Consider the following 24,220-nt stretch of genomic DNA (forward strand, 5'->3'; position numbering starts at 1 on the left):
ACACACACACACACACACACACACACACACACATACACCTGTATGTTCTTCTGTACCTGCTCAATTTGGTGTCCTTCTCTTTCTTTGTTTTTTAAACTTGTGCATTAGATGACAAAGTAAATAAAATCATCAATTACTATCACAGGCTGGTGGATATGAGGTTATTTTCTGGTTTTCATATGATAATGTCATCAAATAATTAACTCTTCTAATATGACTTCATCAGAATGTTGAAACAGATACATTAGAAAGCAAACTTTTTTTTTTCTTCAAAATGATGCATTTTGCCAAATGTAGGAAAACACGAAAATTAGAACTCAAGAAGTGGTATTTTAGGATGAAACACAGATGTCTTATTTATTTGTTTATTTATTTTTGGTAATGGGGATAGAACCCAGAGTCCCTTTACTACTGAGCAACATCCCTATTTCTTTTTATTTTGAGATAGGGTCTCAAACTTGTGATCCTTCTTCCTCAGCCTCCTGATTTTCCAGAACCACAGGCATGCACCACCATGCCCAGCCACAGACACCTGTATTAAAGATTTGGTTTATGTCTCACCTTTTATTGTTACTTTTATCCATATACAGTTTCTCTCTTCTCTACATTTTCTCACTTTCTCAAGTTTGATTGTGACCAAAACTTAGTCATGATCATTACTGTCAAGGAGATGGTGAAACAGTGGGGACGGTTCTAATCGTAACTATCTTGTAACTATCTCGATTGGCTTTTGTCTTTCATTTGTAAATATTAATTAAGACACAGAGTGCCTTATGTCCACTGTTGATAACATTTACATGTGGTCTTACCCTGTTTCATAGCATCTACATGACTGAAGATAATAACTTTAAAAGACTACATATATTCCATATAACTGTGAAAACAACTTGGGCGTATAGAATGAGATAGTATAAATTAGTACATCATTTATTTTGCAGACCCTCAGTTCTTGGTTTATTTAAGTGGTCCCTTCTAATTCATAGGTAAAATGCATAAGATTAGAAGTTGCATAAATATATTTTTTTCATTGTGAACTCTGAAGATACAAAAATGATCCTTATCATCCAATAGCTATCTTGAGTGAATTTGTAAGTTATATAACCAGAAAAATAAAGCATATGTAATTAGGTAAGATCATATCTAAATATTTCTAAAAGAATAATGAACTTAAAAACTCACTCTTTATATAGCTTAACAATTAAGGTGGTAGATAAAAATAAATTTCTAAGAGTTGATCTCTTATATTGACAGTTTGAACTGCTAGTGGATGTATTGCTCAAATTGCTTTATAAACAAGGACTTCAAATATTAACATTATTAAAATCAGCTTTTAGAATAATATATATGTATATATGTGTATGTGTGTCTCTAAAACTAATATTAAAACTTCTTGAAAATTATTTGGGGCATTATATATTCTCAGTGACATTATTAAATTATTCCATTTCCCAGAGGGACATACTAATAATGGGAGTTTCTTAACTGATCTCTTAACTGAATTTCTTAACTGATCTCTATTGGGTGCCATCTACTAGAACAATAAATTATTTTTGCAAAGGTAATTTAACAAAATGCCTTTTGGGTCTCTGAATAAGATTTCCTGAAAGAAGAGCTCTAGTATTCCTATTATAAACATAGCTCTCATTAACCTTTTAATTTTTTCATAAAAATCAAACAACTAAATGTTTATCACCAGGTACCACACAGATTCTACACATTAATTATGAAATATTAAAAATATTCTGTGCTCTAGATATGGTAAAATCCATAAAACTATTTGTGATATTAGATATAAACATTCATTTTATGTTTGGCTATGTTAGAATAAATTCCATAAAGAGAAAATACAATAATCCAAAAAGAAAAACATCTCTTCTACTAGCAAATTAACAAAAGCATTATTTTATATGCTTGGTCACACATATGTGTCATAATCATATGACAGAGTGCCCTCATCTTTAAAAATAGTCCTCTCCATAACTTTTCCTTATCAACAGAAAAAATATATATATATCTCAAAACTAGCTCACAAATTCAGCTCTGCTGAGTCTAAATCATATTCATGCAAACTCATAAAAACTCATTCTTTCCGATAACTGAGTTGCTCCTCAGTGTAGAAATTTTAAGGTTATTCAGTTACTGTAGAATGAGAATCTCTGGGAAAAGTGTAACTAACTTTGCTGATGTCCATTTATTCAGTATGCAATTCAGGAAATGTGTTGGGGCTCTATGTGCCAGGTTTATGGCAGTGGCTGAGGAGTGAATAACACCTGGAGGAGCCTGTTGTCTAGGCAGGGACAAAGGCTGACTCATTTCAATGCAATATTAAAATTTCTGTTTTGCAAGTGTGGTCAAGTACGTGTGTTGCAAGAATGTGTCACAAAATTAGAACATTCTCTATCTCACAGGCCTTCTTTCATAGTACAAATTTTGGGAGAATACAGAGACACTGGCATGCTATAACACATTATTATTTTAGGAGAGACTGTGGCCATAGTGAGATTCTCTAATGACTTTCTTGAGCAGAAGTCATTGGTAAATGGGAAGAAAGAGATGGATAACTGGCCATTCCCAGCCATCTTAGCCCAGGTGTCTGAGTTAAGAAGGTAGGCAGCTATCTGGGACATTCCAGTACCAGCAAAGAGGGAGAAGAAACAAGGTCACCCAGCCAACACCCAGAACCAGGACACCAGACATAACATCTCCATTTGTCCAGCTGTTCAAGACACTGAGCTGTGAAGTAGAGAAAAGCTATACTTGCCTGAAGTTCTGACCCTCCAAATTATTAGATTAATGAAACTTCTGTGTTATGCCATTAAGTTTTGACATGGCTGATTTTGCCACATTAGATAACCAAAGCAGGGCAGGAGAGGAAGAAGATGGTGCTAAATGCCTGTGATAAGTAGCTTTCTCTTCACACACAAGGAAACTGTAGGATCACTCTTGGCATATACTGAGGTAGGAACAAAGACAGTGGAAGGAAGACATCTTTTATTGTGTCTGGGGGTGAGTGGTTTAATCCAGGGTACATTTGGTTTATATTTCTAAATAAAAGGAAGTGAATCAGAGAATTTTAGGGGGATACCATAGGAACAGTTTTCTGACAGCAATGCACACCTTCTTCTTGGGCTTCCTGAAGCCATTCTTTCTTTCTTTTATTTATATTTTTTATTTCTTCATTTTTTATTGGTGTGTTACAGTTGTACATATTGATGGGATTCGCTGTTACATATGTGTACATGCACACAATATTGACACCATTCTTTCTGGGTTCTCTACTTTCTACACTAGTCATTCCTTCTCAATATCCTCTGATAGATTTCTTCATCTTCACCAACTCTACGCATTGGAATAGCTGATGGCTTTGTCCATGGACATCTTTACTTCTCGACACGTATGCTAACATAGCCTCATCCAGAAGAGTGGCTGGACCCCCACCCCAGTCCAATTCAGAATAATCCCAGTTTAATCACTGGTGCCTCCACCTTTCTCTATTCCAGACTTGTATAGAGAGTTTCTTACTCAACCTTTTAATCTAAATTGCTGTGTCAGGAATACCCAAGACCATTCAATGATTCATTAGGAGAACTTACAGCGCTTGGCATACAGTCATAAACACAGCTGATTTATTATGGTGAAAGAATACAAAGCAAAATCAGCAATGAGAAAAAATGTGCATGAGTTGAAGTCCAGGGGGAAACAGGCACAAGCTTCCAAAGTTCCTTTTTCTCTTTCAGCAAAATCACAAAGAACACACTTAATTCCCCCAGCAACTAGTGACTGGTGTGAAATATTTTCTACCAGGCAAATTTGGTGGAAAACCAGTATGTAGGGTGGTTGGCCCAATATTTTTCCTTTTTCTTAATCCATATCAAAATTCTAGACTCCTAGAAGGACAGCAGGTGTTTGGCACAATTAACTATATCAACAGTTTGGATATAATTGAACCCCTCTCTATCCGTTCAGGTAGTGACAACCCTCTTGAAATCTCAGCTCCAGATGTCAGCCATAGACCACTCCCATAAGCAGGCCTCTGGAGTGCACAGTCAGGCCTGCTATGTCAATTCTTTCTTGCACAGTGGTTAATAGATATTTCAAATTTAGAAAGTCCAAAAGCAAACTCAGTTCCCTATTCTAGTCTTTCCTGAGTATTCACAATACACAGGGACTTTGTTACCTTCTGACTTAAGTTAAAAAAAAATACTCTGAAGGCATTCTTGATACTCTCCTTCTCCTTCATCCTACATTCTAACCATCAGTGTGTCCTCTTCTGTCTCCACTTCTAAACCAGAGCCAGACTCTGACCCTTTTTATTACCTTCATCACCACAGCCTATTTGAAGCCACCACTCACTTTTCCCTGCATCACATCAATGGATACTTAACTGGTGTTCCTTCTGATACTCTTGCTCTTCCTTACTTGATTCTCCACACAGCAGCCAGAGCAATCACAGAAAAACTTGAGTCTAATCACATTCCGCCTTTGAAATCTTCCAAAGGCCTCTCTTCTAACTCTCTCCATCATCTTTTCACAAGGCCCTTCAAGATCTCCTGAATCACTCTGAGCCTTTCTGACCTCAATCTTATCACTTTTCCTCTCAGCCTTCTTCTGCTCCAGTGTCACTTGTCACCTTACAAGCTCTCAAAGATACAAACTATGTCCTTAGCTCTTACCTTCATGTAACCTCAAATTACAACAGATATTGTCTTGGTTAACTTTCTAACTTCTTTCAGGACTTTGCTCAAATGTCACCTTATCACCAATGTCATCTTCAATCACCTAATAAATCAAATAGAAATTTACAGTCCCTCATTTGGCTTTGTTCTTTTACTTTCCTAAGCACTGATTATTTCTAAATATTGTTTATATTTATTAATTTGTTTATTCTCAAATCATCCTCAGTGTCAGAATGGAACTTTGTTTTGATTTTTGTTCTATCCCTATAGTCTACGTAGAACAGTGTTTGGCATATAACAGATACTCAATTAATATTGGATAAATATGCTCCTGGAAATTATCTGAAATTCAGGTAACTCATGATTAATTATATTTTCATGAATTAATGACTAAATTGTTTTTTTAAAACTTTAACTAGTTTAAAAACTATGTATCTTCAATGCTAAAATAAAATCAGAGGTTAACAAGAAATGTTTTCTTCAAATAACAGAAGTAAGGTAGACTCCTTTAAAAATGTGGTACGCAATCAAGGCTTCAAATTCATTGCCTTTAATCCCTTGTAGGCAGATATTATAGAAATGCTTTAAGATAGATATTATAAAAACTCTTTGAGAAAAAATATATATACAAAGATATATCTACAAATATGTATATGTTAATTAGTAGTGATGTATATATATGTGTGTGTGTATATACATCACTACTATATATTATTATTAAATATGTAATCTGACATAGTCATTATATATTAGTACCTTGGTTGATAAAGTTGAATTCTCAAAAGACCACAGCTAAAAACAAATATCAAAAGCATCTATCACTGCATTTTATAAACATACAAACAATTTTTCAAGAGTTTAATCATTAAAAGAATTTAATCATTAAACTGGTAGTTTTTAGCTATGTGGACTAGGCAAATTAGTTAAACCTCTCTGTTTCTATATTGTAATCCTAGGTGTAAAAATATATGCTACTTCCTTGTTGGATGTTGTAAAGGTTAAGTAAGCTAATTAATAGAATTTTCATTTTATGCTTTAACTTGACTTGGTGAAGAAAAAACCCAGATAGCTGATGATACAATTTTCCATGAGGGAGTTCCTAGAAGAGATTAGCATTTTAGTTTGTAGACTGATATTGGAAGGCCTAGTGTGTCATCCAGTCAATTGGTGGCCTGGATAAAAAACGAAAATCAGAAAAGGGCAAGTTTGTTTTGTTTTCTGAGTAAAAATTACTATAATTCCCATTTCCTGCCCTTGAGTGTCTTACTTCCAGATTCTCAGGTCTTTAGACTTGTACTGAATTTCACACTGGCTTTCCAGTTTATTGACTGCAGATTGTGGAAATTTCTTGGTTTCCATAATTTCATGAGCCAATTCTCATAATTAATTCCCCTCTTATAAATCTGTCTGTCTATTTGGTCTGTTTCTCCAGACAACTCTGACAATACCATTAATACAAAGATTTTATAGTATCACTTACTACATTGTTGGCCTCAGTAAACACTGACTATAGCATCACAATTTATATTCACATCACAGATAATCCCAATACAGTGTTCATACAGTAAATAAAATTCACAAAAAAAGAAACTTTCCTACTCTTTTCTAGGAGAAATTTTATAGTGGAATACTTGCTTAGCATTTACCTGTGAGGAGAAAATAAAGAAAAAAACAATAAGCTTTTAACTTACTTCATTATGATTGGGCTAGTGAAGGACAAAATATCAGCAAACATTTTGAATAAAGCAACATGAATCAGGGAGGACTTAAATGTATTCCACAATGCAGAGAGTAGAGATGGCTTCCTGGTATGGTCCTCTCTATGAAAAGATGCCTATGTAATTAAAGAGAATGGAAACAATGAGAAAATTGGACAGAACTAATATAAGTAAAAGTAAAATATACATACAATATTACTAAAAAAATAGCAATGCATTCCAAAGTTAATAAGGCAACAGGGAAAGAATAAATTCAGTTAAGTTGAAAATGTGACGCATATCATTGGTATCCAGATGCACAGGTGTTAATTACATCACATGGGAGAAAAGGAGCAATAGCTGTATTTAGTGAAAAACAACTTCATTTACTCATCACTTTTTGAAATTATTTCATTAATACCAATACTTCCTTATCTCCAAGTTACATTTTCTTTTAGGGATGTTAAACAAGGATATATGTGTATATATGTGATGCTATATATGGAATATTTGTGTGGTCACCATGTGACTTACTTTGTGGTAAGTAAAACTTGCTGTGGTCACCATGTGACTTACTTTGACCAATAGATGTATACTATGAGATATAGGAACCATCTTTGCCACCATGACTAACAAACCAAATATACATAAAGGGAAGAGATGCTGAAAAATTTGAGTATAGAAATTGTGCTTATGAAAATGGTTTGTCACTGCAAATAATTTAGGGGATTTTTGTATTAATAACAATAATATCTCACATTTAGAAAAATCTTTATCTAGCTTTACATAGTAGTCGACTTCTTGAGTAATTAATAAAATTTAATAATTAATTACCCTTACCTTTTGCCTGTCTTGATTCCTTAAAACTTCCTTCCTCCATTGCTTTTCAAAGATGGGACACACAATGTAGGGAGAATCACTTTCATTTAGTTCAAAAAGATCCTCTCTTTCCAAAGGTTTCTTATAGCCTAAAATAATTATTCTAAAAATAAAATGGTAAGGTAAATAATTCAGCATAGTCAGTAATTAATTTAAATAATTTTACATGCATTTATTTTACTCCCTGGGTTATAAATTGCTTTATTGGTTAGGATAGAATGACCAGATTGTATATTTTAAAATTCGTACAACTTTATTACAGAGTTAAATGATGTATTACAATTATTTGTAGTTTTTAAAATGGCTATTTAGACATTCAATAATTTAGTGAAATACCAACTTCATTACTCATCTTACATTTGGAAAATGTACTACTCATGTATCTTACCTCCTTTACTGAAATATCAGTAGCAAACTTTTACAGTTAAGTTATTCACCCACTCATTCAAGAACCCACATTTGCTTTTTAGGCTTGTGCAGAGGAGAAATGGATCCACCCTTTGCGTTTGCAACTTTTTGCTATTCTATTGGAAATTTATTTGCTTTTTGTGATTTGACTGTAGAGATTTTCCAACAATATGTAGAATATCTGTCCTTAGCCCATAAACTTTGACCTTGGCTATATGACTTACTCTGACTGGTAGAATACCAGCCAATGTGAGAGTGCCATTTTTGAGTTGACACCTGAAGATGGCAAGTTTCTGCAAACCTCTTAGAGTTTGCATCCCCCTTCCTTCAAAGGGCCAAAGGTGCACCGTAAACGATTCTGTGAGAACAGTGTGTCTAAATTGAAAGGCAGACAAACATGCACAATCTAGTCAGACCACAAAACTTATTGTGGGAAATGATGAACTGCACATTCCCTCAGCAATCCTTCTGTTCTACCATCTTCCTGCTAATGGAAATCTTACATTATTCAGTTGAAAGTCTTGTGAACTCGCGGACAGCCCATATTCCAGTAGCTGAATTATGGATTATGGTTGGTCTAAAGCAGTCCTGGAAATCCCATTACACTTTACTTGGGGTTAGGAACATAACTAACTAGTTATGGCTAATTATACTGAAACAAAAATATGCTGGGGAGAAATTTTGATTTCAAAAGAAACTATAAAACTTGAAGCAGAGAAATATTTTGCTACCCCTTTCCTTCTGCTTACTCTTGTTCATATACTGAAGAAATGATGTTCTGATATAGAACCTGCTATGGTTTGGATGTCCTCTCCAAAACTTATCTGGAAATGTAATTGCCATTGTAACGGCATTAAGAGGGGGACCTTTAAGAGGTACTGAGGCAATGTGGATCAAGTCATCCTCATGAAAAGGATCAACTTGTTGGGGTGGGGGTAAGTGACTGAGGGAGGGAGTGGACAAGAGGGTGAGATCTACTGATTTCCTGTCACCTGTTTGTTCATTTGCTTTTCACCAAGCCTATGCAGCATGGAAACACTAACAGCACAAAGGCCATGCTTGGAATCTCCCAGCTTTCACCACTCTGACAAGTTAATTTCTCCCCTAAGAATTTATGCATATCATATTTCATACATTTGATTCAAGTGGGTTATGAACTCCCATTTTTACCCCATATACAGATTGCAGAATCATATCGGTTACACATCCACGTTTTTACATAGTGCCATACTAGTGACTGTTGTATTCAAGAGCTTTGTAATGTTTTGAACAACCAATAAAAAAAAAATTAACCTAACTTTTCCACAAGTTCAGCATTAGGGCTTATTATTCAATCATGTTGATAAACCTTCAGTCCCTGTGTACAAATTTAAATAATTAAACTCTTTATATTTTAAAGTGCAAAAAAAAAAAAAAAAAGAAAAGAATTTATGCAGTCTGAGGTATTTGGTTACAGAACTAGGAAGTGGACTAAGACACTACCTTTGCCATCAGAGGTGAAAAGCCAATGAGAAGCATGGAAAGTGGGAAGACAGGAAATGCCGGGGCCTTTCATAGCATTTTTGAGGTAGCTCACCAGCATGTTCCATGTCTTTCTCTCACTAAGAAAATAAATGCAATTAACCCTTGTTGAATGATGAGACACATTCCCAGAGATATGCTATTAGGCAATTTTTTTGTGCAAACATCAAAAGTGTCATTAAAGGAACCTAGATGGCATAGGTCACTCACTTGGCATGGCTTCTTTATGTAATCAGGAGTCATGGTAAACCTGAGATGTAATAGGTGTTGATAGCATATCCCAGAAGATAGTTTTACAGTGAAAATTCTTTTTTTTTTTTTAGTAAACAGAAGGCACACACTCTAAAATAATGATAAAAGTATAATACAGTAAAAATGTAAAGCAGTAACAGAGGTGTCTATTATTATTATTATAAATTTTAGGTACTATATATACTTTTACCAAGTGGCAGTGCAATGGGTAGTTTACACCAACAATGCCACAAACACAAAAGTGAGTAATGCACTCTTATGACGTTGTGACCAAAATGTCATTATGTCAACCCATAGTCATGTCTGTACTTATTTGTTTAAGCTATTATTATTTGACTATTCTGTTACTTGAATCCAAACACAATCCTCAGTGATAGAATTCAGATATAATCTGTGAGCTTGGTGATGTGACTTCCACAGTAAAAAAAAAAAAAAATTAAACTCATTTATATCTAATCCTTCCAACTCTCTAGCCTCAGTTCCTTCAATTATAAAATGCATTAGACCAAGAAACCATAGCAAAGTATTATACTACTCCAACTAGGTCTACTTCATTTTCATTGTTACTGAAAAATCTCAACTGATTGACCCTGGGATGAATGTAAACCCTGTGGTAACTGGATTCTCCACTGGATTCAATTTTACTTTTATTGTAATACATAGTAGCATACTATAATCCTTATTTAACAAAAAGGCCCAAATGTAATAAGAAAGTACCATCAGTAATCATGTTTCGGTTGGCTCAAATATGCTGGACATTTTCCTGAAGTGCACTTTTAAAAACATATTAAGCAATAAACTCCTTTCATGTCATATTAAGTCCTTCTATTCCATTGCATAAAATAAATATTCATTTTCAAAATAAGATCACATTGATTTTTCAGAAAAGCATTTTTAATAACATTTACTGCCTCAGCATTTTGAGATAGAACTGTGCAAAACTCAGCGGTTTTGGTTCAGGGATAAGTGACCCCTAGCTTTCATGCTGAGTCTCCAAATAATGCAGTATCTAGAAGTGACACTTCAGCTGAATTGATTGTGATTTTCATGGCTCTGTAATTTAGCTACCTTGACTTCCTTTTTCCCAGGTGTGTGCTCCCTCCCCATCTTTTGTTCTCTGTGATAAACTTTTAAGACTCTGATCACATGGGGCAGTCTTATATTCCCACTTAAGAGTTTGGGAAAAGAGGAAGTGTAGAAGTGGTATTTCTTTATATTAAATGTTGAGGGAGTTTTTTGGGAAGCAATTAGGATCAATAGTTGACCTTCTCCATGACTGAAATGTTGCATTTGCTGGATCCCATCAACTTGTGGACCTTCTTCTCAAAGCAATTATCAGATTCCTATGTGCATCTAGTATTTGTTAGAATAATTTTTCTCTTCAAAGCATATTCATTTCAGTTCACCTAATCCTCACAACTCTTTAAAGCAGGCACGGCAGTATTCATTTCCATTTTTACAGGTGGTTAAACACCATGAACTCCAGGGACAGGTTGCAGTTTTTTCTATGTGGAATAAATTAATGCTACTTTAACAAAAGGCAGACAGTTGCTTCGAAATGTGATAACACCACTCCATTTTTAATTTTGTCATCATAGACAGAATTTTGAACATATGTAATATTAACAAGTGTCATTTAATTAGAAAGATGCGACAAAATATAATTTTGTAGATGAATAAATTTGAATATTTTGAAAACAAGAACAGAGAGCATTTTCATTTATATTACTATTAGTCACCTTTTAAAGATTTCTGGGAAGGGGTGATTGACCCTTTTTTTGAGTAGATAAGAAAAGGAATGAATCAATCTGTCCAAAAATCATTGATTGAAACAAAGCCAGTTAATGTATACATTTTATTAATGTGTGAATAAAAGGTAGGACATATTGGAGAATGTATGCCTAGTTAAAATAATGACCCAAGTGTGACCCATAAAAACATTAACTAGATTTTTCCACATATATCAAGGGGATTATTCCATGACCATGATCATTATACACTAAAGACAGATTATGTTTTCTAATAAAGGCTTGGTAATTATTTGATCATCAAAATGATCTAGATCGCTACTACCTTAGGAATTAAGACTCATAAGCATATTATTTCCTAAGTAATGTATTGTCTGAGCTCATTTTTAATTGAATTATTCATATAATTTTGGGCAAAGTTGGCCTAGGAAATAATTTCTGACTTTATTTTACAAGTGAAAACCAGACACAAGAATAAAATTAAACAATGATTTCAGAGGGACATTCTCTTAAACAATAGATCTTTTTCTTTTGTTTAAATTTTAAATGTATTTATTTATTCTAATTTGTTATACATGACAGCAGAATGCACTTCAATTTATAGTACACATATAGAGCACAATTTTTCTTGTCTCTGGTTGTTCACAAAGTAGAGTTACATCATTCATGTCTTCATACATGTACTTAGTTAGGGTAATGATGTCCATCTCATTCACTATCTTTCTTCCCCCCATACCCACTTCCTTCCCCTCCCTTGTCCTTGCACTATTTTAAAGTTCCTCCATTCCTCCCATGCACCCACCCTACACACATCCGAATATGGATCAGCATCCACATATAAGAGAAAACATTCAGACTTTGTTTTTTGGGGATTGGCTAACTTAACAGCATAATATTCTCCAACTCCATCCATTTACATGCAAATGCCATGATTTTATTCTCCTTTAATGCTGAGTATTATTCCATTGAGCATATATACCACAATTTCTTTACCCATTCATCTACTGAAGGGCATCTAGGTTGGTTCCACAGTTTAGCTATTGTGCACTGTGCTGCAATAAATATGGACATGGCTACATAACTGTTTTTAAGTCCTTTGGGTATAACCCAAGGAGTGGGATAGCTGGGTCAAATGGTGGTTTCATTCCAACTTTTCCAAAGAATCTCCATACTGCTTTTCAGATTGGTTGCAATAATTTGCAGTCCCACCAGCAATATATAAGTGTGCCTTTTCCCTTACATCCTTGCCAACACTTATTGTTGTTTGTATTCTTAATAGCTGCCATTCTGACTGGCATGAGATGAAATCTTAGAATAGTTTTGATTTGCATTTCTCTAATTGCTAGAGATGCTGAACATTTTTTCATGTCTTTGTTGGTCGAGTGTATATCATCTTCTAAGAAGTATCTGTTCAAATCTTTGGCCCATTTACTGATTGGGTTATTATTATTATTATTATTTTGGTGTTAAATTTTTGAAGTTTTTTTATATATCCTGGAGATTAGTGCTCTATCTGATGTGCTTGTGGTAAAAATTTGCTCCCAAGATGAAGGCTCTCTATTCACATCACAGATTGTTTTCTTTTTCTTTCTTTCTTTCTTTCTTTTTTTTTTTTTTTTTTTGCTAAGAAGAAACTTTTCAGTTTGAATTCATCCCATTTATTGATTCTTGATTTTATTTCTTGTGCTATAGAAGTCTTTCTTATTAAGAAAGTCAGAGTCTAATCCAACACGATGAAGATTTGGGCCAACTTTTTCTTCCATTAGGTGCAGGATGTCTGTTTTAATTCCTAGGTCCCTGATCCACTTTGAGGTGAGTTTTGTGCATGTGAGAAAAGGGGGCCATTTTGCTGCATATGGGTTTTCAGTTTTCCAAGCAACATTTGTTAAAGAAGCTATCTTTTCTCTAGTATGCTTTTGGTACCTTTGTCTAATATGAGATACCTGTATTTAGGTGAATTTTTCTCTGTGTCCTCTATTCTGTACCATTGGTCTACAAGTCTATTTTGGTGCGAATACCATGCCATTTTTGTTACTATTGCTCTGTAGTATAGTTTAAGGTCTGGTATTGTGATGCCACCTGCTTCATTCTTCTTGCTAAGGATTGCTTTAGCTATTCTGAGTCTCCTATTAAACAATAGTTATTTTCCAACTGCAATTGTCTAACCATCAAATAAAAAATCAAGCCAGCGACATTTCCAAATAATAGCATACTATAAAAATATTTTGTATTTACTTCTGTTATGCTAAATTTAAATAAAATAAATATGATAGTCAGCAATTATAGCATGTTGGTATATTTAATTAACTTAAGATATGGATTTCAAAATATTAGCATTTACAAAAATGTTATGCTTAAACTTAATTTCAGTTTCTTGCTTTAGGAATCCTAAAATGGTATTCACAAAATTAAATATTACATACAATTTTATAGTTTGGTAATAAAAATTTAAATCTATATTTGACTGAAATTAATTTAATCTGTACAATTTAAATTCTTTGATATTTACAACTTTAAAATGACCCCAATTTTTTAAAACCACAATAAATAGTACTCTTTCTCTCAATTCACAGATGTAACAGAATCCAGGTTTGGAAAACATTTATATACATATGTGAATTTGAAAAGTCAAAAATCATTAACTGTAAATAGCACATAAGCACATATTACAATAATTTCTACCTAATTGTTTTTCTTCCTAATATGTAGCTTAATTGTATTAGTATAAAATTTTTGCCAAACTCTTTAAGTGGTTCCTAGGTTGATATAACTTGGAATTCTTACCATAATTCAGTTTTGTCTACCTGGAATTTGCCCATAAGTATATACATTTTCTACTTAACCTGATTTCAAAAAAAAAAAAAAAAGACTAATCTTAAGGTTGCTAAATTTAAGGAAGAATATCCTGTATTTATTTTAATTTACTCCCTTTTTAACATTTAGCTCTATTGAACATTTTGTTTTATTATTATATTTTTTGATGGTGGTGGGGATTGAATGCAGGGCCTTATGCATGCTAAGCACATGTTCTACCACTGAACTACATCTGCTTATCTTTCTCCTTTTTTGATAGCTCCTTTTTTCTTAATTGCTAATCATATTTCTGTCCTTGGATATTCCTCTTACATTGTGAATACCTGTATATAGTTTCCTTTGTAGACTGACTACAACTCCTCTCTTCATTTAAAAATGAAGGATTCCCAACAGACCATCTGTATTCAGAGGATTTTCTTTCTTGACAGTCATATTCATACCAATGGTTTCAGCGACTGACCTATAATAATAAGTGACTCCCAAATCCATACTAGAGACCACATATCCAAATACCTGTTTAAATGATGCTTCTCATGCATCTCAGAGTAAAACTTCCTCCATCTGAGCCTATTTTTTTTTCCCCACCACACCGGAACCTCACAGTTACCTGAACTAGAAATTGGCATTTAACCTACACTTTTCCCAGTCCTTCAATAATCTCATCCAATCCACACTTTTCTAAATAAATCTTCTAAATAGTTTCTTCCTCTTTATCACCTTTATCATTATCTTATTTCAAAATGTGACCATAAATCTCCCAGGACACCCAAAGAGACTCTTTATAAATTTTCCTGTCTCCATTTCTATCTCTTATACACCTTGTCTACAAAATTGCAAAGGTGATGTTCTAAAATGCAAATATGATCACATCACTCTTCTGTTACGATTCTCCAGTGTCTTTTCATTCCCTTCACAATGTTCTAAAGAAAGTCTCATGATCTCTCCCCCTGGGTTAGTCTTATGCCACTCTAATGTCCTGCAAGGTGTGAAGGGGCAGTTCTCTCTTCTTTCTGTGGCTTGCATGTGGCAACTTGGAATGCAACCTGATTCACTCCTACACATCTTTAAATATTGAAATAAGGTACATGTACTCATGAAACATTTCAAAGCATTGCAAATTTTTTTAGATGACTCTACTGAAAATTTGTTTCTTAACCTTATTTATGTTGCTTTTTTGATACATCTTTGTTACCTTTTGATAATTGATGATTTACTTTTTAATCTTTCTAATTCTGTTATGAATTCCAAGAAAGCAGAAAATAAATTATTTATCCCTATATTTTTAAAGATTAGCAGAGTTCAGGTCATCTAGTGTTCAATCAATTATTTTAAGGATTCATCTACTCTTGAGAAAATGTTTGTAGATAAAAATTGAGCAGTTTTGTTTTTACTAAGCAGGGTTAATGAAGTTAACAAGGTAAATTTAATTTTGTATTATCAGAAACTTTCTCTTAAGAGTGAGAAAGAAATATACTTCTAAAAAAGCTTCTGAATTTATAAAATAAGAAAGTCAACACTTCTCATTTGATTTCATTCCTGTGTTAAAGTCAGAGATCATACTGGTGTCCCTAAAAGAACTTCTGAGCTCTCATTGTACTATATAGCTTAATTATTCCTTGAGATAAAGCATAGTATTTTACAGAAATTAGTTCTTGTATATGTACGTGTATGAATTTTTATAGTAGAATATATAAGCATATATGAAACCACTCCTAGTAAAGAGTAGAAAGACATACGTGGGAAAAAAAGAGAATAAAACATGGACTCAAAAGAAACTGACTTATAACACATACTTGATCCTACCTGGGTACCAATCCAATGGATAAATTCCATACACATGCACACACACATACATATACACACACATACATATGTAATATATATGTATATATATGTGTATTACATTTACTTGATGTTAATAAAAAGTTCTTTTTTCCTTTCCCTTCTTAGTGCTCACAGACACAATTCCTAAAAAGAGATAGCCTTATTGTCATTACCTATGATTTCTGTGTAATAGGTGACATGAAAAGAAAGTCTTTACAATGACATATTGTAAATATATTCATACTTAAAATAAAGGAATAGCATTCCAGTGTCTTTTCCCTTGGAATTGTTCTTATCTCCACATGCTGCGAATCAGTAAGTATAATTCTTACCTGCTAAACCAGGAGTATGTCACTTTACTGAAAAATGAAGCACTTTTCTCTGGACTGCATTTCTAAAATGAAAAACATAATGAGCATATACTTAATGCCTTCAGTTTTCATTTGGAATTCAGGTTGTATAAGCCTTATCTGTAATATTTGAGATCAGAAGTATTTTGGGTTTTTTTTAAGGTTTTGGAATATTTTCATAGACATAATGAGATATCTTAAGATGTGACCCAAATCTAAATTTGAAGTTCTTTTATATTTTATGTATACCTTATACACATATCCTGAAGGTAATTTTCCACAATGCTTTTAGTATGCCTGTATTTTGACTGCAGTATATTCCAGGAAGTCAGGTGTGAAATTTTCCACTTGTGGCATCAAATTGGTGCTAAAAAAGTTTCATATTTTGGAGTATTTCAGATTTTAGACTGTTGAATTAAGGAAGCTCAGCCTGGTATCTTGGTCAGTAGGTGGAACAGTAAACATTAAATAAGTTATTTTACGAACAGTTAAAGATACATTGATTTCATAATCTTCAAGGAGTACAATTAAGTGAATATATTCCTGGGTGATTATTGGAGTAAAGGAATTTTAAGATTTTCACCAACATTATGACCATTTACATATGAGTAAATGCTGTTGTAATAGATGATAATTTCTAAAACTTACTCTTCTCTCTGTATATGTCCATATACATGTGTATAATAGCATGCACTATAATATATACTTATGATAGTTATGTGTGTATGAACATATATATACATACATACTTTGATATACACATATTTTATAATTGTTAAATTAAAGATAGTTGTCAGGCTGAAGTTGTGGCTCAGTGATACAGCACTTGTCTGGCATGCATGAGGCATTGGGTTCAATTCTCAGCACCACATATAAAAATAAATAAAATAAAGGTCCATCAAAAACTAAAAAAAAAAAATTTTAAAAATATAGTTTTCATTTTTTCTGAAGACCAGAAAAAAGACAATAGGTATTTGGTATACTTCTGTATAAGCACTTAATTACATATTTTTATAATGGCATTCACAATCATGTAATTATCACAATTACATATTATTTTAAAGTTAAACATTTCCCTAAATTTTTTTTTCTCATTAACTTAGTGGGTTCAATGAAGAGAAGAGAGATTTTAAAAAGGAAGCTTTCAAAATTGACTTTTTTTTTTTTACATTTTTAGAGTCAGCATCCATCTGTATTTCAAAAAGTAAATCTGATCAATCACTAAGCTAAATTTGATTCTTAAAAATTGTCCCATGTTTAACAACTTTTGCATTGATCCTCTCTAACCCAGTTTGGATTCCATACTCAAACAAAGAGTTTACCATATTTTTAAAAATTCTGAACCTAAAAGAGAGAAAAGAAAAAATTCCATCCCATACAGCAAGATGTCCTGAACATGAAGGGAAAATATGATATTCAACTCTAAATCTGTTTTCTGCATTATAGTAAATGATAAAAATCATTTATATAAAACTTTTCCAAATGGTATTTATCCTCAGAATTTTCGTAAGAAGTAAGTATAATGATGATTATAAAACATTTATCACAATTTCGGCCCCAAACAAAGACTCAATAACATGAATTATGATATTGCCATCACTGTTTTTATTAAATATATTATTTAAAAAACAAATACACAAATTATTGGGGCAATATTGTTAAAATTCTCCAATTAACCTGGAATTCAACTTTTGTGACATATATCTAAATGTCAGAGGGAGTTATCAATTTGATAATTCGATGTCAATGAAAGGATCTCTTCCACCTCCCAAACAGGTCCGTGTCTGGCACACTGTAAATGGCTAACAATTCTTTGCAGCTTTTTCCACTGAGTAGATCTTATTTCCCTTCTGTTGAGTCTTGATAGTGTTGTGTGTTGCTTTGATCATGAAAATGCCACGGGAGCAACATTGAAAAAGCTCTAATTCTAAACTCAAAACCTTACCACATCTGTTTTTGGCCAAGACCTTGAAAACTGTCAGGCACATGGGTAAAGAGGTGCTGCATTATCCAGCCATCAGTTGAGCTGCTAGCTGATTGTAGATGACTAGGAGCTCAGCACTCAGTGAAGCTGACCCAAGTCAGGACACAGCCCAATGGATCCAGAAAGTCATCAGCTAAGTATAATGGGTTGTGTTTTAAGCACCTAAGTCTTACAAAGCTTCACAGATAGTTACTTTAGAAGACAAGAACTCAGCATTTGACTTAACATTTCCCTTAGAATAATTTTCTAGGTAGTATCTTATATGAGGCCCACTAATTACTCTGGTAAACAGCCTCCTTAAGTGTGGACCTGGCATCTTATACTGAATTTATCATAGGAAAAGTCCAAGTATAATTTATGTCTGAGAAGGAATAGCAGCCAGGTTAAAAAAAAAATAATGGTGAAGATGCTTAATTCTTACAAAGCATCAAGGATATATAAATAATTTTTCAAAGAATAGTTAGTTACTGAATTCATACTGTAGATTTCACTGAGTTTATTATTTAAATATCAATGCATTGCAACTTATATATAAAAAATAGAAAACATAGAACATGTTTCTCTTTTTCTATATAGAAACATGTGGGATTACATTTCAATTTTCTCCATTAAAGATTTTTTAGTCTTTCTAATTTACCCCTTCTTACTCACACATGTCTAATCTCCAGATCTGCTTGACCCCAATTGGTGTCTCTTTGCCTTTGTCTTATTAAGCTTGCACAGGCCTTTGTCTTCTAAGTCATTTTTATTATCCATTGTACTTCTCTATCACTGGACTTACAGTAGGCATTTCATAAACATAACACTACTGACTTAAGGGCAATTTTCACTTGACTAGAGGCACTATTATTTCTGGATTATGACAGAGAAGCAAGAGTATGCTATAGTTTGAATCTTGAATGTCCTTTTAAGGTCTATTCAGAGGTAGTGAAAATCTTTAAGAGGTAGGGCCTAATCAAAGGCCTTAGATCATTTAGGGGCATACCCTTAACACAGATAATGGAACCCAACCTTTCCCTCTTTGTCTCCTTTGCAGGGAGTCATGAGGTAAAAGGACATCCTCCTTCACATGCTTCCTCCATGATGTCCTGTGCTGCCATATATCTAAAGCAAAGGAGCCAGTCATAGAATGAAACCTCCTAAACCCTGAGCCTCTTTTTAAGTTTATTGAGATCAGGAATTTGTTACACTCCTGGTAAGCTGATATACACAAATTATTTAGACCACTGTGCCACAGCATAGCCAGGATCCAGCACTTGGTAAAATGTCTACTCATCTTTTTTGTGAGATAGGGTTTGTGTGACTGATTGCTAGGTTTAATCTCTCATATCCCCTAATTTCCTTTGAGGGTGTTGTACAAAAGATCTAAAAGTAGAGAAAGTTGTGGGAAAGTGGAAGTATAGACTCATAGAGAAGGGAAAGCATTTAGAAATCAAAAAGAGGTATGTTTTTAATAACTTACTATGTATCAGATTCTGTACAAAATGTTCTCATTAAATACAAAATACCTTTGTCGTGGAAACATGTTTCTGATTACCATGTTTTTAGACAAGGAAAATAACACACAGACTTCAAGAAACTGGCGCAAGACCTTTTAAGAATTTAACAAACTAGATCTAATTTAGATAGTCCACTCTGTCTTCTATTCCTACATTCCACACTCTCAACTCTGTACCTGTCATATACTGCTTTCTATGACTTAGGCCTTTGCTCCTGCCCATGTTGTTCCACTCACCTCCCCTTGCACTTCAGTCCTGTTCAAGATTTACTTACTGCCTTTGCTTTTCCTCTTCTTTTTTTTTTTTTTTTTTTTTTGGGTGGGGGGTAAGGGGGTGGTACCAGGGATTGAACTCAGGAGTACTCAACCACTGAGCCACAACCCCAGCCCTACTTTGTATTTTTATTTAGAGACAGAGTATCACTGAGATGCTTAGCACCTGGATATTGCTGAGGCTGGCTTTGAACTTGGGCTCTTCCTGTCTCAGCCTCCCAAGCTGCTGAGATTTCAGGCGTGTGCCACTGTGCCCAGCTGCTTTTCCTCTTCTCTTTTCACATGGTGGTTCTGTGTCATCAAGGAAATCTCAATGTACTCCTTAGGGAGGACTTGAGGGCTCCTTCAGATCTGCACTCACTAAAGTTCACCCCACCCTCCCAGAATGTCATCTTTTCCAGCATGTGCTTTTCTCCTAGTATAATCAGTGTCTCTGGAGGACAGAAAATACATTAAATTTCACTCTGGATGTCTAATTTTTTCTTAGAGCCTAGTTCATAATAAATATATTTTGGATGAATAAATAAATGAATGAATGAACAAACAAATAAATGTTAGTTACTATCAACAAAAAATATTTACAACATTCTAGTCTTAGATCACCATGCCAGCCCTACTGAATCACAAAATCATGTTCTTAGCTTATAGGTTAGGAAGAGATCTGTTATCTAAAATTCATTATTTCAAAAATATTGTCTCAACCATGAATGTAATCATGTAAGGTTTTCAATATGCTTTCAAGCCATTAATTTAAAAAATTTTTTTGCATTATATAATATAATTAAAATAGACATTTTCTATTCTGTTTAAGCGGATTTTATTTTTATCTGTGATGCCTATCAAGGTTGAAAAACAATCAAGAAAATAAACATTATTTGAATTCTAGAGGAAGAGCACAGTGGAATTTTTGATGAGGAAATTGCTTGAGTTTTATAATTTCCCACTATGTAAGTTTGTAATTTAGGGCCTTTGGCAACTTCGATGTACAGTAATGACATTAAACCAATTTGACTGATTGAGCCTGTTCTCTCTACTGTAAGATGAAAAAGGCATATTGTCTTGAGGGGGCTTTTCCATATTTTAAGGGCTTATTGACCCCTCTATTATATAAACTTTTAAAAGCATAGTTTACATGCAACTTTTTTTAATTTTTAAAATTTTTTTAATAGTTTCATTTTATACGTAATCAGAAAAATAGCTGTTATATTTATTCAATTTTTGGAATTATAACAAAAGCCAGGAGTTTTAAAACAAGTTCCCCAAAATATCTGGAATTTTTTTTCTTTTTTCTTTGTTTGTTTTTGGTTAGAACTATAGAACAACTTGTATGAAGGGCTATTTTTAAAGACCACGTCTTATATAGTGATAATAAATGAAACGAATGCAATTTTTATTAGACAAATCTCTCCTAATTCACAACGGAAGGTTTCATTTCTCTTGGCTACTGCCTTAGCACATGACTCCTATTGTGGGAGAAGAATGAGTCATTATGGGGTAGAGCAAAGCACCATTAAGTGTCTACAGTTTCTGGATTTGTCCCAGACCCTAGTGTCCCCATACCCAAGTCAGGGTTCTCTTGAGTATTTATCTCTAATGGCCCCTGCGGTTTTCGTGGGATGAGCCCCTGGTTGTAGAATTTCCCCACCGGCTTCCACCCCTTCAGCAAGGACAAGCCCATTCATGTTCTCAAACGCTTGCTTTTCCTTATTCAGGAGTTACTTATTCTTCAGATGTCTCTTCACCAAGGCGTAGATCAGGATGGCTCAGGTTTCCCACCGTCCTGGGGACTGATCTCAGCTCTCACGATTGGAGCGTGTGCATGTGTCTGTCTCTGCACCACTAAAATATGGCTCTGAGACATCAGCCTAGTCCAAGATCCCAGGAGCCAGCCCGTCCCCCCTTTTCCACTCCCGCCCCCACCGGAGCCGCTAAGACTTGCTCCGCCTCCGCCCCAGGACTAGTGGGCTTTACCTGCGTATCCAGCCCCCCTGGGACAGGCTCGTAGAACCTGCAGGCGCCCCACCTCCGCAGGCTGGAAAACATGTCGCTGGGCACCTAAGACTGGCGGCGGAGAGGTGCTGGAGTTGTCACCTCCCTTGGGAGGCGCTACAATGCAGCGCTCTAGAGGTGGCAGGACCCGTGCGTGAGAGTCAGCTGTCGCCTTGCGGGCTGTACCCACTGCCCTTCCTGGTCAGAGGACCGAGGGCGGGGTGAGGGTGGAACCCGGTAGTGCTGGGAGGAGGAAGAGTTAGAAGGGAGGGAGAGAAATTGTCCATCTCAGAGGATCTCAGACTTGCACTTGACTTACTGGTCCTCAATTTCCCAATTTCTAGGTTGGCCTGTTAGAAAGCACAAAGCTGGTTCCTTCCTCTCATGACACGTATAAGTTTGCACACAGAATGTTACAGCTGTCTCCTACAGAAAAGGACAAGTATCAGTAGAATATAGGGGATGCAAATTTATTGCAATGGCCTTAACAGCAAATGTAAACATAAATTGGTACCAGAAAACCATAACATTATTTACATCCAGATTATATTCTTCATATTAATTATAAATTAAGATGAAAAACTCCGTAGTAACTAGAATTAACAAAGAAATAAAGGTGACACATGATGTATAAAGGGGAATATGAAAATTAAGAGGTGACATTTAGGTTTTTAGTAAAAACCATGAATCTTGTTACTTGAATAAGTTACTTTGAGACAGGCACAAAACATATGGCATACATGTGTCATTGGTTTGGTGGAGCATTTTGCTTCATTTAGAATTTGCAGAAATAGAAAATGGATAAATCTTAGGAATTCCAAATGATGGGGATAAAGATAAGGCAGTGGAGAAGGATGGGTAACATATTTCAGAACCAAGGAATATTCTTGAGACATCTGCCTGGTCCAAGGATCCAGGAGTTAGCCCCTCCCCATCTTTCACACCCCCTACCCCACCAGAGCCACCTAGACTTGCTTGGCCTCTGCCTCAGGACCAGTGAACTTTATCTGCCCATCTAGCCTTAGCCTGAGGGGCTCTTTCCCTATCTGTAATTGTCAAACTACCCACTGGAAGATTCTCTGTGGAAAAGACAGATTTTATAGAGCTAGTCCTTGCTTTTTCAGATACAGTTACAAGGAAAGAAGAAACTTTGAACATGTGTCATAGAGAGGGAAGCCAGGAAGAAGAGAAAGCCTAAAAATAGCACAGTCACTAAGCATTGGTCTTTCTCCTCTAGGAAAGAGTTTCCTCAGGAAAGACTGGTTCTAGGAACTGCACAGAAAGACTTCTTTAATTGCTCAATTCGGCAAACAGACTCACCTCCTTGACAGAAGTGAAGAGAGAAGAATGACTAAATTAATTGAAAAGTGGTAGGTCAATGGGGGAGCTGGAAATGAGAGGGAAAGCATGACGGTTTCTATAAAGAAAACTTAGTTTTCAATAGTTATTTAAAGAACACAGATTTGTATAGGGAAATTGAAAGAATAAAATAAAAGGACCTGATATATACAAAACCTAACTGCAAAGTTAGCATTCTGACTTAATGATTTCTTATGCCAACTGGAGTGTGAAATAAATACCTTCCTTAGCTAGCACAAAGAAAATCATGGAAAGGTGGAATAAAAGTGCAGTGGGACTTAGTAATGGGCAGGACATATTCATGTCACAATATTCTACTCTTCAGTGTGTTGGAAAGTTTCATTAGTCCTTCCAGGAATTCTGAGGTGCTTTCCAAGTTCTGCAGGCATGCAGGTCACCCTTTCCTGTTGAGGAGAGCCACATGGAACAGAGTCACTGTCTCTGCAGCTGTTGGAAGGCAAGAGCTGACTGAATAGTTAGCATGGCATATAGTTGTCACCATGGCAGAGAGGGCAGAATTCTTCTTTAAAGTGATTGTGGATTATATTCTCATAGAGGATATTGAGTAAATATTACTTTCATTGTTCTTATTAACCTTGGTATAAAAGTGTGAGTTAACAATATTATTAAATTCATAGAATAATATCATTTGCATTTCATGAAGGGCTTTTTAAATTTTATTTTGTTTTATTTTTATTTTCCCACCTATTCATTTTCTAATCAATTTTCCCCTGTCATGGGTCCATTAATCAGAATCTTTCCACTCCAACTTCTATACATTTATCAAGATACTTGTTTATCCTTGAAAACTATCTGGTGCCATTTTAAGTGTGTATAATATTTATACAAATGGTATTTTATACAAGATTGCTTCAATGAAATTTACTCTTGTCATGTAGCTTTGAAATGATTCCAAACTCTTACACAGTTTGCTACCACTGCCAATGA

At 34.6% G+C, this 24,220-nt stretch overlaps 1 protein-coding gene across 1 annotated transcript in view; it reads right to left on the reverse strand.

The window, feature by feature from the left end:
* LOC114087626 (multidrug resistance-associated protein 1-like) overlaps positions 1 to 22,093 on the reverse strand; it is a 92,369-nt gene extending 70,276 nt beyond the window's left edge. The window contains exons 1-4 of the mRNA XM_071615130.1: positions 21,896 to 22,093; positions 16,152 to 16,213; positions 7,214 to 7,355; positions 6,368 to 6,510 (exon numbers count right to left, since the gene is read on the reverse strand). Coding sequence (XP_071471231.1) covers positions 6,368 to 6,510; positions 7,214 to 7,355; positions 16,152 to 16,213; positions 21,896 to 21,967 — 419 coding nt within the window. The 5' untranslated portion in view covers positions 21,968 to 22,093. The remainder of the gene's footprint in view (positions 1 to 6,367; positions 6,511 to 7,213; positions 7,356 to 16,151; positions 16,214 to 21,895) is intronic.
* Positions 22,094 to 24,220: the final 2,127 nt, after the last annotated feature.

The sequence above is a fragment of the Marmota flaviventris genome, chromosome 8, assembly GCF_047511675.1.
Source record: "Marmota flaviventris isolate mMarFla1 chromosome 8, mMarFla1.hap1, whole genome shotgun sequence".
Lineage (NCBI taxonomy): Eukaryota > Metazoa > Chordata > Mammalia > Rodentia > Sciuridae > Marmota > Marmota flaviventris.